The sequence below is a fragment of the Equus caballus genome, chromosome 4, assembly GCF_041296265.1.
Source record: "Equus caballus isolate H_3958 breed thoroughbred chromosome 4, TB-T2T, whole genome shotgun sequence".
Taxonomy (NCBI): domain Eukaryota; kingdom Metazoa; phylum Chordata; class Mammalia; order Perissodactyla; family Equidae; genus Equus; species Equus caballus.
Genome location: NC_091687.1, coordinates 8,149,245 through 8,168,466, shown reverse-complemented (window position 1 = coordinate 8,168,466; position 19,222 = coordinate 8,149,245). Strand labels below are relative to the sequence as shown.

General features: G+C 40.5%; 1 protein-coding gene across 41 annotated transcripts in view; it reads left to right on the top strand.

The window, feature by feature from the left end:
- Positions 1–19,222, top strand: part of NRCAM (neuronal cell adhesion molecule) — a 252,230-nt gene that overhangs the window by 171,461 nt on the left and 61,547 nt on the right. For 18 of the 41 annotated variants that reach the window (XM_070265482.1, XM_070265480.1, XM_070265471.1 and 15 more), the window contains 3 exons: positions 11,602–11,802; positions 15,938–16,043; positions 17,952–18,148. In XM_070265482.1, the coding sequence (XP_070121583.1) occupies positions 11,697–11,802; positions 15,938–16,043; positions 17,952–18,148 (409 nt within the window). In that variant the 5' untranslated portion in view covers positions 11,602–11,696. Of the gene's footprint in view, positions 1–7,898; positions 7,986–8,969; positions 9,110–11,601; positions 11,803–13,922; positions 13,941–15,937; positions 16,044–17,951; positions 18,149–19,222 lie in introns of those variants that run through there. The other 23 variants (XM_070265468.1, XM_070265454.1, XM_070265476.1 and 20 more) reach the window with 5 other exon arrangements.

The window sequence follows — 19,222 nt, the reverse complement described above, 5'->3', positions numbered from 1 at the left end:
GCCCAGGCCTGAGCCAGCCCTGATGGCCTAGTGGTTAAAGTTGGGCACTCTCACCACTTCGGTGGCCCAGGTTCGTTTCCCAGTTGTGAAACCACACCACTTGTCTGTCAGTAGCCGTGCTGTGGTGGCATCCCACATAGAAGAACTAGAAGGACTTACAACTAGGATATACAACCATGCGCTGGGGCTTTGGGGAGGAAAAAAAAAGAGGAAGATTGGCAACAGATGTTAGCTCAGGGGGACTCTTTCCCTGCCAAAAAAAAAAAAACCACAACACCAAGCTTGTTTCCAATTTAAAAAAAGTGCCAAGGCCTGGCAGCCCTCTTGGGCATCACTGCCTCTGCGCCACTAGCGTGGGCTTTCTTCTCAGTTTTGTAGCCTTGCCCTCCAGTTAGAATTCTCAGCATCCAATGTAGAGATTATTATCACTTACTTCCTTCTCTCGACCAAAATATACTCAGGAAAGTATGCAGGATAGCTTGTCTCCATTCAAACCCTTGCTGCCAGTTCAAACCAAAAGTACATCTTTCAAAGATGACTGTTGTTTTCTGAGTCTTGCTTGTCTGCCTGATAGCTTAGAACAGTTTGCAAAATCTGCACGAAAGAACTTGGTCTCTTGAACTAAAAAGTACAGAGGAAAAAAATGAGAATTTATAGATCCTGTTCTTATAACCAACTTGGATAAAACATCAGAAGTTGATGCTGAGCTGCTATTGAGTGTTGACAGATCTGCTGAGCTATTTCTAGGGGGGCAGGTAGGCCTTCCAAAAACAAAACAAAACTTTTTTCTCTCCCAGGCTTGTGGAAGGAGTTAGAGACCAACAATTAATATTTCATACTCTAGCAAGGGCCTAGAACACTCTTATTTTAAGTTCTTGAAGGAGACAAAAACCTGAACTTTGAAAGCCTTCCTCAAACAGACTGACTGGACATCTTTAGGATGCTGCCCTTGGTCTAGTGAAGTGTGGCCAGAGGCCCCCAGTGTTTACCTTCTGAATCCTGAGCCAGCTGACCAGGCAGAGAGAGGACCTTTAGTGGTGTCTTCCTGTCCATGCCTGAGAACCCCCACACTCACACCCAGCGCCCTACAGAGGCCATATGCAGTTGTTCTTTTCAGCTCTAGGAATGTCTGTGGGTTCTGTCTCTCACATCCTCTGGTCTCATAGCTTAGTCTGGGTGGTCTCGCTTGGCATCCCTCCTCTTGCCTCTTACCTGGATTTTCTTCTTTACCCAATCCTTTCACTTCTAGACTCTGTTGGCTGCTCTCCCAGGCTGTTGAATCGCCTCCTCCACAAGATGTCCCCTCACATGTTGCCTATCTTGGCTACACTGGACACAGAGACCTAGCAAGTGGTACCCAGGCCCAGAAACCACTGATCAGCCTCACTGATAGCCCCAAACCCTTTCTTCTCTGAGAAGGACCTGGGCACTTGCCCTGCCTGCTCAATCGTTCTGCCCTTTGTTGAGATATTAGCATGTGGCTGATACTCGTTTCTCCATTTTTGCCTTGCCTAGCTTCATCAGATTCAGTAACCAGCAGCCTCACAGAATCTGATGCTTAGCTCTCTTTTTTCTAATTTCTGGTCTTGGTTTTTCCCCTTCTGCTGTAGCATCTCAACTGGTAGCTGCTGTATGTTTCCACTCACATTCTAGCAGGTACGGCTCTCGTAGTTCAAAGATAGGGCTGTGAGAGACCCAGAGATGTTTTAAGCGTGTACCCTGACAGAGGTGCTCCTACGTAAACATTTCCCTGGAAATCTTTGTGACTACTTTCGTATGCTCTAAAAAATCATTTTTCATAGGTATTTTTCTGCCCAGTTTCTCTATGAATTATCACAATTCCCAAACCAAAAAAACTGGTAATAACAATGATAATAATATAATAATAATGTAACTTGGAAGTTTCTTACATCCCCAACATTTCTTCTTTTGTTGCTTTCTCTTTGTCCTCTTTCCTCACTTTTCCTTTTACTGCCCCTCATTCCAGAAAGACACAAATATTTATCTTTAGGAAATAAATTCTCCGTTTACCCTCAAAAATTTTTCCATGAGAACGCAACTGAAGAGACACAAAGAGGCAGTAATTCTATGTTTAATGTTCTTATCAACCAACTTGGATAAGACCAGAGGTTGTCTGTCCTGATTCTTCAGGGAGCTGGACGCTTGGACCAAGAATACTTTCTTGTGGATGGTGACCCTAACCTGCTCTTTGAGTTGCCATTTCTTTCACACCATAGCAAGGGAATGTATTCTTTCTAGGGAGTCCATTTAAGTAGTAATAGAGATGGAATACGATCTTCTCATAGAAAAGAGGGGTTCCTGAGAAGTCAGTGTCTTTTCACACACAGCAGAATATTCGAAAGCTTGGACTGTTGGTTTGATTAAATCTCACATTGCAGAGAACGTTGTTTCTAACCTTTATGCTTCTGTGTACTTAGCTTTTCTAGAGAATATGGATTCCTGAGGAGCTAATATTTAACTTCCTGGAAACTGAATTGTATTCTAAATGCTTGGGAAGAGGATGATCTTTGGAGTAAATCTGACAAATTCTCTTGGAAGCAAATGATCACTTACTGATTTATTTTTTTGATAAATGCAGATTTTCACCTAGCCCGTTTAAAGAAAATTAAATGCACTGGGAGTTAAATATTTCATACATTGCTCTCCCGTTTTGCTAGTAAATCCTTTGTAGTAGAAAATGCCTATCAGCAAGCGACTGAGCTTTGTTCTTTATATGAAATAGCCTCTAGGCTGGAATGAAGGATTTCCAGCTATTTAGTTTATGGTAATATACCTTTCCCAGCACTGATAACAAGTGGAAAACACAATTCTTCAAGTCATGTCTGTCTCCATTTCTCATTCCCATGGTCCTGTTTTTATTATACAGAGCCTAGATGCCTTGGCAAAGTCCATTTTGAAATGTTACTGTGAAGATTATAGTAATCTGTGACACGGCAGGAGTGATGTCCCTTGTCTTTGATAAATCTGGGCCTTCTGCCTGCTCACCCCCGCACCCAGGCCCTTGTGTGGGGGGAGCCCAAGTTATAGGAAAGAGTGATTCAGAAATGCAGCTGGGAGAAGACAGAGGAGGGGCTGCAGCCAACCAGCGCCCACAAAGCCCTTGCTCACCATCCTCATCCTGCTCCCTGATGGATCACTGGGATGCAACATAAGACAACCTTCCTGTAGAAGGTCAAACTCTTTCCAGAAAAGGCACCTTCAGGTTTACTGTGAATTGAGCACAGTCTCTGTGGCAGAGCTAGAAGGGCTCACTAAATATTCCACAGGCACCTGACATTTCCCAGACTCCCTTGTGGCTGGAGTCATTGACTAATTCTGGTCAGTGGGTTGAGAGCAAGTGATGTGTGTGTCACCTCTGGGTGGAGGGAGTTGAGTGGCAGAACCTGGGGACTCTGGAAGCCACATGTTGAGATGACAGCAGCACACAGTGGTGCCTCTGTCAGCCTGGAGCAGAGCACCCTGCCCAGCCACACTGGACATTAGCATGAACGAGATATCAGCTGTGTTGTGCTGAGCCCTGAGACCCCTGAGTTAATTTCTCACTGCGGTGTAGGCTCATTCTCTCTCATGCTCTTTCTTCTCCTTGAACCTCTTCATGCCCATTAGGAGAGGAGCACACTATGAGATTTTGACCATTGCCCTGCATCTCCATCCTGAATGGCTCATACTATCCAGCAAGAATAACAGTTTGTAGAGCCGGCCTGGTGGTGCAGCAGTTAAGTTCGCACGTTACGCTTCAGTGGCCCGGGGTTTGCTGGTTCAGATCCCAGGTGTGGACTTATGCTCTGTTTAGGTCCTGTGGGGCAGGCGTCCCACATATAAAGTAGAGGAAGATGGGCACGGATGTTAGCTCAGCACAAAAAGAAGAGGATTGGCAGCAGATGTTAGCTCAGGGCTAAACTTCCTAAAAAAAAAAAAAGAATAACAGTTTGTAAATCCTGGCTTCTTGTCTTGGAAAGGTGACATAACTTTTTTTAAGTGACAAGCCTGTCAGGTGTTCCAAAATGCCATCATCTAGTATTAAATGGTTGCCATTTCGCCATGTGTCATTCACTTGACAAATGGATCAGGTATAGCTCATTTAGAATACTAATATCCTGCGTAGCCATTTTTGCTGAAGGTTTTTTTTTTTCTTTTAAAGATTTTATTTTTTCCTTTTTCTCCCCAAAGCCCCCCAGTACATAGTTGTATATTCTTCGTTCTGGGTCCTTCCAGTTGTGGCATGTGGGACACCGCCTCAGTGTGGTTTGATGAGCAGTGCCGTGTCCGCGCCCAGGATTCAAACCAACGAAACACTGGGCCGCCTACAGCGGAGCGCGCGAACTTAACCACTCGGTCACGGGGCCAGCCCCTGCTGAAGGTTTTAGTAAACTGTTTCTGACCCTAATATCTCTTCAGTGATATTTGTGGAAAACTCAGTTTATAGCAAGGTAAATAGAGCCAGAGCTTGTTTCAATGACTCTACACATGTTTCTGAGTATGTTACTATCAAGACCCATATTCAGAGTTAAATTTCTATTTCTCAGACTTCACCTTTAGAGCAGGTCCCTATTTTCCCTTTTTAAAAATTGGAACTTTGTTTCTGTCTTATAAGTGGAAGGAAATCAACTGGGAAATGGACCTTGTGATCAAGGAATAGACCTGTCTCTCAGTCTTTGCTTGGCTTCCCTCTTTCTCCTCCTCCATTTCTTCAGATTCCCTCTTGGGTAGGAGAGTGAGTGGATCTGAGTAGAAGCCAGACTGAACCCGGTCAGAATTCTGGTCTGATTCACAGAGATGGGAAGGTGGGAGGGGTAGAAATGTTCCTTAAGTATCCGCCCTTTGGCTACACCAACATATATACAAAGAAGTCTATCTTGAAAAAAACAAACTTATAGATAATTTTAGAAGTAAAACCCACATCGTCAGACTATTCATTTAGAATTCCTGTCATTCCAGCCATAATCTTATAAAGAGATCTGTGCATTTGAATCATCAGTCCTTTTAAATGTGTATATTAGGGTCTTTCTGGTTTCAGGAAACATCCAATCTCTGTTTATCTTAATTAATTGTTTCAGATATCTTTCCTATGTAACAAACCACCCCAAAATTTTGTGGCTTAAAACAATAACAACTCATTGTTCCTCATAATTCTGAGGGTTTATTAACCCTCAGATGGTTAACATCTGGTTCTCCTGTTGCATGTGGTTTAACAAGTAGCTGCTCTCTGCTGGGAGCTCACTTGGGGCCAGAAAGTCCAAGATGGTCTTTCCTCTCCCAGGGACTCTTTCCACTGGCCTCTCATCATTCAGTAATCTAGCTCAAACTTCCCGGAGGGAACGTTACAAAAGGATAAGCCCCAGTGTACAAATGCTCCTCACTCAGGCACTGCTTGCATAATTTTGGTAAAATCCCATTGGCCAAAGTATGTCACATGGCCAAGCCCAGAGTCATTGTGAGAGAGGACTACGCAAGGGTCGGGATGCTGGGAGGAGTGCTGCCTGTGGACCACTGACGTCACAGTCTACCTACCACGTTAGTGAAGGCTTGTTTAAGAATTCACAAGATGCAAGAAAGACAGGTAGACGTTCCAACCACAGCCACTATTCTGGCAAACCTCGTAGAGAATGGGAATGTTGTTTGGGATACCAAGAGTTTTAGAGGCCTGGTTATCATAGTGCAAGAGGAGCAGGTGCTTTTTATCACCTGTCAGGTGTTCCACCAATGCCACGGTCACTCAGTCTGTTCCTGCTGATCCTGTTGCTGCCCACTGGCTTGCTTCTGCTCTTGACACCTCATAGCCTCTGCTTACTCATGGTTTCTCATGCCGCCTTGCCTCTGTGTGATCTTTGGCCTTTGTTCCTGCTCCAAACTGTTGACTCATTCTCTTTCTGCCTCATATTCACCCTCCTCGTGAGAAAGGAATTTGTTAGCACTTCGTTGGTCACTCTTCAGCCCTCTCACACAGCTGAGTCATCTGCCAGGCTCTACATGGCTGCTGCCTTTGGTCAGACACCCACTCCTGATTCTTCCTGCCTTGGTCAGCATGGTGGGGTCAATGCAGAAAGACAGACTGTGAGCGTGGCAGGCATTTAGGGTTGATCCTGACAACTGTCATCAGATAAGTGACTGGACAAGTGTGGAACAGGTGCCATCCTTGGTCAAGGTTACTGTTAGTCTCACATGTATAGACTTTTCATGAAGCATGCTGTATCCCTTGTCTTAGATCTCTCAATTATATCATTGTCTACTATTTCCTTTCTTGTAATGCTGGACTAAATAAAGGAAGTGTGAAAAAGCCAGTATCCAAATAATTTCATGAGTTGCAAATAATTAGATTTCATTGAAAGACGTGGGTATTTTTGGTGATCTAACTTCATTGTCAAAAAGGCTTTTAAAAAATTGTCTAAATCCAAGATGTCCTTAAAATATTGTTTTATATATTTTTATGCTTCTTTATGTGTGAAATATCTCTAGAAAGATTCACAAAATTTGGTAATAGTAACCCTCCCAAGGGAGAAGCGGGGTTTTTGGGTTGCTTACTTTGAATTATATGGTTTTTTGTACCTTATGAATGTTGTACCGTGTGCATAGATTACCTACTTTCAAAGTTAACTTTTTAAAGTGCATCTTGTCTATACTGTCCTGACTTGTGTTTCCTTTACAAGGCTGGGCCAGCATGTGGTCCAATTCCAGCTGCACTATTCATATGGAATCCAGTGTGCAGAGGCCCCTGAAGTTGTGCTATGGGCAACACTGTGAAAATCTCGTGTAGATATTCAGAAACCATTAGTGCTTTTTTTTTTTTTTTAACATCAGTGACTAAACTTGGTAATTCTGTTTGCTTATTGGCTAAACGCAAAACAAGAGGATATGAGTTGGGGGAAATGCTAGGGGCCTCTCTGATATGGTGATGTGAGATGGCTGAAAGCTCTAGAACTTTTCAGAAGAACTGGAGCTCTAGATCTGGCACTTTACGTACCGCGTGTCTGTCCTTAAGCAGGCGACTTTACCAACACGTATCTTGGATTCCTTATAAGCAAGTTGGAAAATGTAATGGAGTTTATCTTTTGGAGTTATTTGGAAGATGGGAGAAGTTAATGCGTGGAGCGGACTCAAGGCGATTCCTGGCACGTGGAAGGTGCTCAATGAATAAGAGCCATCAGGATTTTTTTTTCTAATCTATTAAATGGGTATGATGCCTGCTTTCCTATTTTCTGGGGTTTTTATGAATATCAAATAAGACAGTCAGTTATGGTGCTCTGAGGAATGGAGATCTGAGCTGTTATCAAGATGTGTTCTGTCATCTCCTATTTGGGTAAAACCATCTCTTAATTGTCCACCTTTCCGTCAGTACTATTCCAGGTTCCAGCTCCCAGATTCCCTGTGGAAACTCTACTATGGGACACCTTTTTGGATTAGGAGGAAGTGAGAAACATGTTCCTCAGTGCCTCACAAAGTTTGCCTCGTTCTTTGAAGAGATCTTTACAATTTCTATAGTCACATAATCCCAGACTGCGTTTGTCTGAGGCGCGTTCATGTCAGTGTAGTTGTGTAGATATAACTGAACCTTTGTTGGTGTGTTAATCATGCGAAGTCACTGTCCATTTCTTTCTAACCTTCCTTCCATAGTCTCCGACTCAAAATTTGATTGAAAAGCAGAGGTTTGGGCTAGGGATGGGCATTAACGTGCTCATTCCTTATGGTAAATATTTAGCAAAATAGAAAAAATTACTGTCCCAAGCTGACGGCTGAAAAATCCTTTCATAGTCAAGGCGGAATCACACCCAGTTCCAGTTAGTTTTCCAGTCAGTGAAGCCAGTCACTGATGGGTCACCAAGCAATAATTAGTGTGCCAAAGGGCGTCCGGTCACATCAACATATTTGTTTATTGGCTTAGAGAGCAGATCATGTTACATTGTGCAGTCGGCATTGAGCAGCCCGTATTGGGATGCTGAAGAGCACAGACAGAGGAAAATGAAAGGGTAAGTAATGCGTGTTCTGGTAGAGAGCCGACGTATTTCTTAATTAAAATCATTTCATCTTTCACTTGAGGGAAAAACAAAGATTTTGTTTTCTTTCTGATGACAAGACTTCTTAAATAAGCAACAGGAGAGCTATCTTTTTTGGGCTTGATATGAATCCTTTGTCAAAACTTTAGGTTTGTCTTTTTAAATATACGGTAAATAATGCAGGGGAACATTTGCTCTATGATTTAATATGAATTTTAGGCAAAAAGAAGTAAGAGAACCTTGAATTGCATTTCTTTTTTAACGATGAGCAGTTTACTGAAGAAGGAAGATTTTTTTCCCTCTGTTTCAGAGTTTCTGTAGGTAACAGGTGAAAAGTTGCTTTGGAGGGAGTTAAATGAAGTGAAATATTAAAAGCCTTTCCCGTTTATCATTACTCTGAGTCATTTTGACAATGTCTGTGGTTTTAAATATCAGGATAATTTATATTTCAAAGATGAGCCTACACTTTGTCTCATTCAGGCATGCTTTAAAGTGTCTGTGGCAAATATTTTTTGCAAATTACAACCTATATCATACAAGCATATTCTTTAGCCTTAGCTAAACATGATGCTGCTATTTCAAATTGGGGTTTCATTCATTTTAATGTAATTGCATAAACAATTTAGTTTTAGCTCATGATTCTCACGTAAGGGAGAATGACCATCATTTTCCAAGGTAAACTGCAAGACAGATGGGCTCCTAGCAGGGCAGGGCGTTGACATCAATATTGCAAGTGCAGAAGCAGTGGTTTTCCTTTGCGAGACGTGCAGAGCACATTATTCTTACAGAACGAAAGCTCAGTCTGTAGCTGTATTTGATTTTCACTTTGACCAAGTGCAGGGGACCGAAGGCTGTCCTTGGGCATTGGGTTTTTCACCTATGATGGCGTCCGTAGGAGGAGTGAGTGATTTTCCACGGGCAGGATTCGGAGGATGGGCTGGGCAGTTGCTTTGTCCTCCCCACAAAGAACCTACACTGGAGAGGATTTTGTGGCCACTGGTGCAGTTCACTTAGAGTTTCTGAAGAGAGACCATCTTCAGTCACCCTAGCTCATGACCTCCTCTTCTCATTGTGGGGATTTACTCATGTCTGTTTAAGTAAGTGCTCTCTCCGTTTCTCTTAAAATTTGTATTTTTTTTCTTTATACAACACTGTGACTTAATGTGCCATATCTTATTCCATGTATACTCTGAAAAGATAAAGCAGGTTGAATGAACTTTCTCTTATATGAAGTTGTCTAATGATTTTCTCTGTTTTGAAGGAGGAGTCGTTAAAGCATCCAGGCAAAATAAATAATAAGTGAAGAACTTATAACAGAAATTGTATGTAGTTGCTGAAGGTCTTACAGGCAATCAATTTGTTAGTACATCTTTTAGAAAGTGTTTTAGCTGTCCAGCACCTCTTCAGAGAGCTAGGCACTTACATTGAATCAACTCGGTTAGCTTGACACTGATCAGGCGTTTGTCTTCTCAGTGTTTGACACTATAGTTTTCTCCCCACATGTAGTGTGTAACATCAACTTGTTTTAGTACCATTTGTGCCATTTATTTTTATTCTCCCTGAAGCTTGTGTGTAAATTCAGAATTAGCGTTTCAACAGGAAAATCATGAGAGACCTAAGTAAATAGGATTAAATGATATAGAAATGCTTTGCACACACAGAAAGACAGTCTGGTTTATATTTTGGTTGGAAATGGTTAGGTGAGCTTCTATACCTGCCTCTTGATGTTTGATGGACATAGTTGTTTATATATTATGATATGGAAATACAGATTTTCTGCATCTTAAATGAAACCACATAGTTATGGATGTTTCATTCACAAAATAGTATTTATATGTGTAGAATGCCTATGTTTAGCCTATTAAGTTCTTTCTTTCTATTTGTTTAGCAAGAAGTGTCCAACTCAATTGTAATCAGGTTCAAATTAGATATCAATTGCTAACAAAACACGTTATCAGCATTGTTTCGTTTTCTTTTTATACATTTTAAGCTCTATTCCACACACAGACATGACATGACAACTAATTTTGCCATATTGACAAGTTTGGTTTTTAAACCAAGTAGTGTAAATATAAATATAGCCTTAGGTAGACTGTGGCCAGATTATCTATCTGAATACAACCTCATCTTCAAAGATCTTTCCCCATTCCTGTCTTAATTTTTTTCCTACAAATATCTATTTACTCCCTGTCATGTGCCAGGCATGGTAATGGGCTCTGGGGCTGCAATGGGGAGGGAACAGGAAAGATTCAATCCTATCCTTAGGGACTTTCAGTTTAGTGGGAAAGATGGACACTGTGAAAATATACAATTATGCAAATAATAAAAATCACGCAAATAATTCAATAATTAAGCTGTGGGAGCTACCCTAGTTTGTAATAATAACATCTCTCTTACCTTCTGGAGAGAGCCATTGGTCACCCCTCTCCTTCATTAATGAGAAGACATAAGTAAACCTATCATTCCAGCTAGGAGTGTGCTGTGGGACAGAGGTCTGTATTCTGTGTTTGTGCTCATGCTGCCCTGTGTACCGCGAACACTTTCTTGTGCAAGCACACTATATTAGGTGTTGGGAGAGGAATACAAAGATGGGAGAGGCACAGTCTTTGCCTGAAGGAGTAGGGGAGAGAGAGTATGCATACAAAAAAGTCTATTTATCCCTGTATCTATCTATGTAATATATGTGATGTTTAAAACAAGGAATTTCAGTTATTCTTACGGGGTGGAATGACTTCTAGTTTGGGTAATCAGCTAATGTTGTAATTTTAGCTGATCTATAGAGAAATAAATTGGATTTTGATAAAGAATTATGGTGGAGAGGGTGTTCCAGGAAAAAGGAATAGAATAAACCAAGGCAAGAAGGTGGGAAATTCAAGGATTAACTCAAGGAAGAAAACCAGAAACAGCATCAAACAAACAAACAGTTATAAGGAAATAGGAGGAGATAAGTTTTGGAGGATAAATTGAGGCCAGATCATTGAGGGCTTTTTTTTTTTATTACCTGTTTAAGGATATATTGAGAAAGACCCTTTAGGAAAAATTAATCGGCACCATTCAGGATGGTAACTGAGAAAGGCCTAGAACTCAGAGCCCAGACTTGTTTGTTGCTTTCATCTACGTCAGAGGTGAGGAAGGCAACAATTGTCGGTGGTTCCGCTGGCAAATCAGTGTTTAGGGTTTGAAGCAAATTTGCAACAATGCCCTGAACTTTCCTAGAGATAACCTCTAGGATGGAGAAGCCATTAGGCCTCCCGTCTGAAGTCACACTTTCTAACTGATTTATAAGCCAAGTTTTCCTGATCTATTAGGAACAACATGGTAGCCTCTGATATAAATGTAGGTATTTAAAACAGAAAAACCATAAGGATGGCAAAGTAGACAGATTTTACTGGACATCACTACAAATATTTCTGACCTGATTTTAGCTGATCTATGAATAAATGATCATTCCAGTCTTGAGAGTTAAATATTTAAAAGTTGGCTTCCTTTTAGAGTTCATGTATAATACAGGACTGATTTTCTGTGCTGCAGACTTCCGCCCGTTTCCTTCTTTTTAATACACTATAATACTTATTCTACCCTTTTTCAGTTCCCTGCATGAAAATTATTTAAACGTTGCACACAAATCTCTTGTGAAAGAAGAAAAGGAAATTCAGTTTGTGGCTCTCAGCGGGAGTTAAGCTAATGCCGCTTAAAATAATGCCGAAAAAGAAGTGCTTATCTGCAGGCAGAGCGCCCCTGATTCTCTTCCTGTGCCAGATGATTAGTGCCCTGGAAGTACCTCTTGATCGTAAGTATTAACGTTTTAAAGCTGTTAGGCCCCGGAGTCAGAACCTCCCCAGCATTTACCATCACTCTGAACTGTGCAAGTGGAGAGATGTCTGCGTGATACTGAAAAGCTAATCAAAATTAATTTAGCTGTACCTTCAGCACCTGGTGTTTATAAAGAATCACACCATAGAAATGGCCATTGAAACGGTCAGACACGCTGTCCCATCCTTGTCATTAGCCTTCTTCCCCCTCAGGTGCCTTTTGTGTACCACGGGAGGGGTGGCCTGGGAAGGAGTGGATGGGGGCTGCCCTGATCCTCCCAACGGGCGACTCTTTATAGAAGCAGTCCTGCAAGAAAGCTGCGTGAATCTATTTACGCGATCATGGAGCCCTCCCCACTTTTCCACCCTCTCCCTTCAGATGCTCATGGTGTTCTCCGCCAACCCCACGCCCCTCTGTATCCTCACGCTACCCATAATTCATTTCTCCTGATTCAGACAAGGCAAAATTCACTTTCAAATTTTGAATCTTAACTATGAGTCTAGATCTAGGAAATGTATCATATCTGAAGCCTAGTGAAACGTCTTTCTTGGTTCAAAATATGTAATCAAAGATCGAGATGTAAATTTTGAGAATAAAACAAGCCACCTGCAAAAATGCTATTCAAAATAGCGCAAGTAACAGCTACTATATTAGCCCACCCCTTTCCTAATGGTAAAGTATGTACTGTGCTCTCCCTGGTCTGGGTGGCCTGTTTGTGAAAAATAAAGATAATGCTGGGTTCCAAGTGATTACTTTTCCTGCAACGGAAAGCAGAATTTGCACAATTACTATACTTCAGAATTGATTTTCATTTATCCCTAATCTGCATGACCTCTTTAAATCCATTAGCTTCCTGAATAGAACATCTGTTTGGCAAACTTTCCAAGGTGCAAGGAAGATAGCATTTTCCTGGAGCTATTCAATTGTTGGGATGTCATTTTTTGTCAAAGAGGTTGCAGCTGCCGGTGGAAAGACATTAGAAGAGATGTGGTTTGCCCCACACTTTGTTGACTTCCTTTGCTGTGTGTCTATAGTCTAAAGTACAAGAAAATGCAATATTTTACTTATTTTCAAAAAATATTCATTCGGTGACCTTAATTTCTTTTCAAAAAAAATATATATATATACGTGAATGGTTAAGCCCATTGAAGTTGGAATGTCTAAGGGAGCATTTGACCTAACAGCTACATAGGAGAGAGAGAGACAACACTTAAGAGAAATGCTTTTGTTCTCTCTTATGTTAAATATATTCCCCCTTAATCTGACTGCTCAGTCTAACAATGAGAGGGAAACAGTCACCTACGGCTAACTCAATTATCGCTGCTAATGGACAAGAGGCAGAACTATGACGAAAAGAAAGTCAGAGACAACCCAGGCACTCCTGTATTAACCTTTGCAAGTAGGAATGACAGGCCGCCCTGCAGAATCATTTGAATTATATGCTAATGTCACTTCTCCCCTGCCCCTCTTCCTTCCACCCCTTCTACATGAGCTGCTTCTTGATGTAGGTACTAAGAACCACTGGGTGATTGAGGAATTCTGAAGCAGAAATATGCTAACAGTCTGAAAAGTTCAATTACTGACTTGGGGGTTAACCCCAGAAATGTAAAAATCTAAAATCAGTGTTGGATTTGGCTTGGATGGAGCACGGTCATTGAGCAGCGTCCCATTGTTAGGTGTTATTACCATGTGCATAGCGATGTCTGGGGATAATAGGATCAGACACTACACAGTATGTGACAACTCAGATTAATTGCAGATTTCAGCTATTTTTCAAATTGAGCATAATTACTTGTCCAGCACAACACGTATGGAATGGAATTAGCCGTTCCTATTTGTGGAAGAATCATTTTTTGCCTACAGCATTCCCTTTGTTCCTCCATATGTTTATGTGAGATAAATGCTGCAGGAATAAACAAAACCATTCCTGCACCCATTTCTTTCACAACTTCAACCTTTGCTATACTGGTTTTTTAGGTCAAAGCAAATAGACAAGATGCCTCTTTTATCTTCAGGGTTCTAACGTTCTTATTACTAACATCTGGTTTTCTTTAATCTTGTTTGCCCACTCACCTGCTGATATTGATGGGGAAAAAGCAAAACTTCTTGAAGATTGTAAGTGTCTTTCTGTAATTACCAGGCAGTGTGAAAATTTGACCATGTCTTTGTTTTTGAATTAATGCTGTGAATTAAATGCACAATTTTGTGTTTGGTGCCTAACGTCTTTTTAAGCATGTGTATTTACTTTGGCTAAACATTGCATTTAAATATCAAGAAGCAAGTTTAATATATTCCCTGCATGAATTCTGAAGACTCAGGTATTAATACTCTTTTTCTTTTGTGAATATTCCGCTCTACTAATTTCCAAGCTTCATTCACATCTGATGTAACTCAATGAGAAAATTCACACAATTTAAAGAGAATGACTATCTGGTTCTAAGACACAAACGGACTAGCTCTTCTCTACCAGACGAAGCTGCTAACCAGCATTGGGAGCTGCTGGGGCTGGAAGAATAAGGGTTCCCTGTGTAGTGGTGGAGGCTGGGAAGAGCGGCTGGCTAAGTGAGAGGACGAGAAGGAGATGGATCTTGCTAAAGGGAGGGGAAATTGGTACTGTCCAGTGTCCTGCATTTAATAGGTGCACAGTAAGTGATCGCAATAATGAGTTTATCTTTTGATCTATATTTTAGGTGTTATTTAGATATTTAGTAAGAGGTGTCTGGTGGACAGCAACCAGGCTGGAGACAAAGCAAGAGAACAGAACCACATTTGCATATTTATAAGACATTGGACACGAAATTGACAAATTTAGCCCTGGCCACAAGTGACCGCAGTAAAGAAAGACAAGAGCAGAGGGCAATTATTGAGCTTTGGGAAACGCTTGGTTGACAGGTGGAAGAGTTTTCACAAAGGAAGCACAGAGCATGGGTGGAAGGAAAGGAAAGATCCAGAATATGAAAAACTTAAATGATCCAGATAGGTCTTTGTTCAGTTGGCTGTCTTGTACATTGTAAGATGTTTAGCAGCATCCCTGGCCTCTACCCGCCAGATGCCAGTACCACCCCTACCCCAGTGGTGACAACCAAAATTGTCTCCAGATGTGGCCAAATGTCCCCCGAGAGCTGAGGGCAAATTGCCCCTGGTTGAGAGCCCCTGGTCTGTGTGAACAGCTCCCCCTGGAGTTGTGCAAGGCAGTAACTTCTACCAGGAGAATTTGATTCTCTTCTCTGCTTTCTGCCTTGGTAGTCAAGCCATTTTGCTGCCCTGAGCAACAAAAGAAGTTGAAATAGGGTATATCTCCAGTCCCTTCCTGTTCTAACACTGATTCTGGTTCTACCAGAAGAAGGACATGGTAATCTTAGCTTAGAGTAATGGACATTAGATTAGATACTTGCTTTCTTCAGATTAAATTGTTCTAGGTCAGAATGGTCCCCTCCAGCCCCACCCCCCGCTATGATTTGATAATAAATGATCAGATAACAGTTTGAAGAGTGAAATGGAAATGTTGTCTTCTATCACAGAGAACTTCACAATCCATTTGTCTTCTAAATAAGACTGTTTTATCTTTCTTCCTGGTAGCCACCTATCTCCTGGCTCTAATAAGACATGTCAAGTCCCAATTTAACCATCTTTTTAACATTGACGCCTCAAATTTATTTGTTCCCAACATGTTTTAATTTACATTAGCACACTAAGGAACTAGAAGTCAGTTACTCTTTCTTAAGAAACGCAAATTTACCTCATAACTTAAATTTCATTGAAAGGCATTGTTTGAACCAAAGGAATAAGAGGAATTTCTCATTGTTACATCAGAAATGAAATGGTCTTAATTTTAAGCTTGTATTGGTAGTTATTTTCCCAAACTTATAGTGAGGGAAAATGGATTTTGTGAGTGCATAAAAATTACCAAAAGGAAGTTATGCTTTGACTTTGAAGTTTTAGGAGACTTTTAGTTAAAAATCTACTGAGGTGTGTGCTGCCAAAGTAGAAATTACTGAAAATTTTGGAGCAGATTTAGTTTAGGTTAAGTGATTTTAATACAGAAAAAAATTATTGCTATTAAGATACTGAGTGTTTTATTTCTTTACATTGTTCTTCTTTCTACAACGAAGTGGTACAACCTCCAACCATTACTCAGCAGTCTCCAAAAGATTACATTATCGACCCTCGGGAGAATATTGTAATCCAGTGTGAGGCCAAAGGGAAACCTCCTCCCAGGTGGGTGTGCTTTCTGCTCTGTGATGGTACTGAAAAGAAGCATGGATACTAAGACGGACGTTAATTTCCGATCCTGCGTATCTCTCAAGAATCTTTTGTAGGTTCATTGTTTTGTTTCTCTCTGCTTCAAGTCAGTTTGTTCTTTAAAAACCCAGCTGATTGCATTTCCGAACTCATACCCTTCTAGGAAATGCTCAAAAATTGTGGGGAGATATGGAAAGAACCTTCCAGTGGCTCTACTGGCCTTAGGACATGAGCAAATCCCTTTGCTCTGGGCCTCAGATCTTCACCTGTAAAATAAAGAAGTTGAATTTGATGACTTCTGAGATCTCTCCCAGCTCTAGAGGTCTATACGGTGGTTCTAGGTTTTGCGAACTTGGCAGAGGTCAGTACTCAGGATTCTCCATGTGGATCTTGGCATGAGCACTGCATAGCATTTTGGAGTTGGCAGAGACACCAGAGATTATCTGGTTCAACCAATATATTTTATAGATGAGCATCTGATGCCCAACAATGCGAGGTAACTTACCCGAGCTACCACAGCTAATTAGTGGATGATTTGTTACTTGTCCAATGATAGATGGGAGCTATGGAGAGCTTGATTATTATTATTAGGTATAATGTGGGTTTTTATGTAATAAAGGAGTGAAAGTCTCTAAATATTTTATTTCTGAGTTTGTCTGTTACCAGTCTTAACAAACTGTCACAGACTGGCACCTGAAAAAAATTAGCTGTTACTAAACACTTAAGTATAGCAAACGCTTCCATCAAAGGTTTGCTTCAAAACAATGTATTCTACCGTATAATTAGAAACCCTCTGGCGCTCAAGCCTAATGTGACATCACACAGTTTCAGTTTCACACCTGTTTAATACCGCCTGTAACTCTCTGTAAGGCAGCATTTCTCCACCTCAGCACTATTGATATTTTGGGCCAGGTAGTGTTTCGTTGTGGGGCTGGGGGCTGTCCTGTGCGTTGTAGAATGTTTAGCAGCATCCCTGGCTTCTACCTACTATATGCCAGTAGCATGCACCGCCACCACCTCCCGCTCTAGCAGCTGTGACAACCACCGCTACAAATAGGATAAGCAGTGGGAAGGGAAATCCAGGTGAGCCTGGAAGGCATAGTGCACTGGAGAGAGTCGTGCCTTTGTAGGAGCGTGGCCATTGTTGATTTGTGACTAGTTATGAAGTATTGAATTACATGAGCTCTGTGGCTTTTATGTAAGGCAATCTTTTATATAAATAGAAACTGAGAAAGAAGAATTTCGATTGACAAATTGAAATACTTCCTAAGGAATTTACAATATCATCTCTAGAATTAAAAATTCTCCAAATATATTTTATATGGAATTACCACTTTTAATAACCAACATTTAAAACACCCACTGAATTCGTATTTCTTCCCCTCCTCTCAACGTACACTTTGCATTTTGGTGACTTGAAACTGGTCTGATCACTTTTAAACACACACGTATATTAGTCCTTGTGAAGGCCTTTCTTGTCACATTTCAGCCCAGAGCAAATTTTTATAGACGGGTTATCAACTCTACGAACAATGGCGTTTACAATAAAAATGCTAATAAAGCTCGAAGGGAGGGTGCCTCCGAGACCTGCTTCCTGTATTTTCTTTGAAAAATGACAGGCAATTTGTGTGCATCATTTCTTTATTGAGTCCGATTTCAGCTAGTTCTAATGAAGACACGTTTCTTAAAATGTATGGTCAGCACTTTTTTCTAAGTCGTGATTCAAGGAAACATTTTAGGTATGGAGCCTATTGCTCTTTAACTGAATACTAAAATCTAATAATTATTCCTAGAAACCCATAAAACTGCAAGGAATTTGTTAAAGAGTAAGTAATCCTGTTTTTCTGGACGGTTAACAAGCTTAATCCTTTACGTGTGGGGCAGCTTCTCCTGGACCCGAAATGGGACTCATTTTGACATAGATAAAGACCCTCTCGTCACCATGAAGCCTGGCTCAGGAACCCTTACAATCAACATCATGAGCGAAGGGAAAGCGGAGACCTATGAAGGAGTCTATCAGTGTACAGCCAGGAACGAACGCGGAGCTGCCATTTCTAATAACATTGTCGTTCGTCCATCCAGTAAGTGGGACTTGTCCATCAAACGGGACCCTTTTTAAAGTATGATTCCAAGACTCAGCATCTATTACATCATCCAGATACTATTACAAGAAAGCAGTGGCATTGATTCCAATACTCTGACCTTGTTTTGCTTGAAAATTACTGCTCCTTCCACTTTACCCTAAGTTCCTCAGCCTAATGCTTTGCCAACCCAATCCATCTTTTATACAAGTCCAGAGTAAAAGACCAGGGATAAGAAAAGTGTTTCTTCCCCAAATTGATCTAATTATTAATTTCTCATGTATCTTATGTAAGAGCAGACTTCCTCCAGCCAGATGGAAATAAATTCAGTATGAAATGGATAATTGAGGTCTAAATGTTATTTCTTTAAACATTTTTGTTTCAAAATTTCGCTGGAAATAGAGTGACCTCACTACCCTGATATTATTGTGGCTCTTTTTGCAGTGGTCAGTACCCAAGAGCAGTGACCATTTGCAGTTCTGGTCATTTAAAAAAACTTTTTTTATTACATGTGTAATACATGTTCAGTATGGAAAAAATTAACTACAAATAAAACAACAAAATTTAAAAATTACTCATGAATCCTTGCATTCAAGGAAATAATTACTGCTCTTTTCATTTTTTATAGGCTGATATGTATGAATGTGTTTAAAATGAGCTCATTCTAAAGTAACTATTTTGTAACCTTTTCTGACATCTACATATCGTGCATTCTCATATCAATCTTATAAATAAGTATATTTAAATACCATATGATATTCAAAGGTGTAGGTGTACAATTACTTATTTAACAAATGTTTTGATATTTCAGTGTTTTCCATTCTTTTGAGAAGAGCATGATTGTAGCAAAATTATGTATCTTCTTAATGATTTATTTAATATAAGTTCTTAGACATGGAATCACTGACTCAGAATTTATACTATTAATGGCAATGAATAAAAATTGTCATTTTTTTTTACTTTGACACTGTGTTTAGAAATTATCTTCTTGTTATCTTAATGTGCATAAATTCTGAGTTATTATTTCCCCAAAAGTTTCGTTTCTCTTTCTTTCTAGTGCTTTTTAAATTTTCG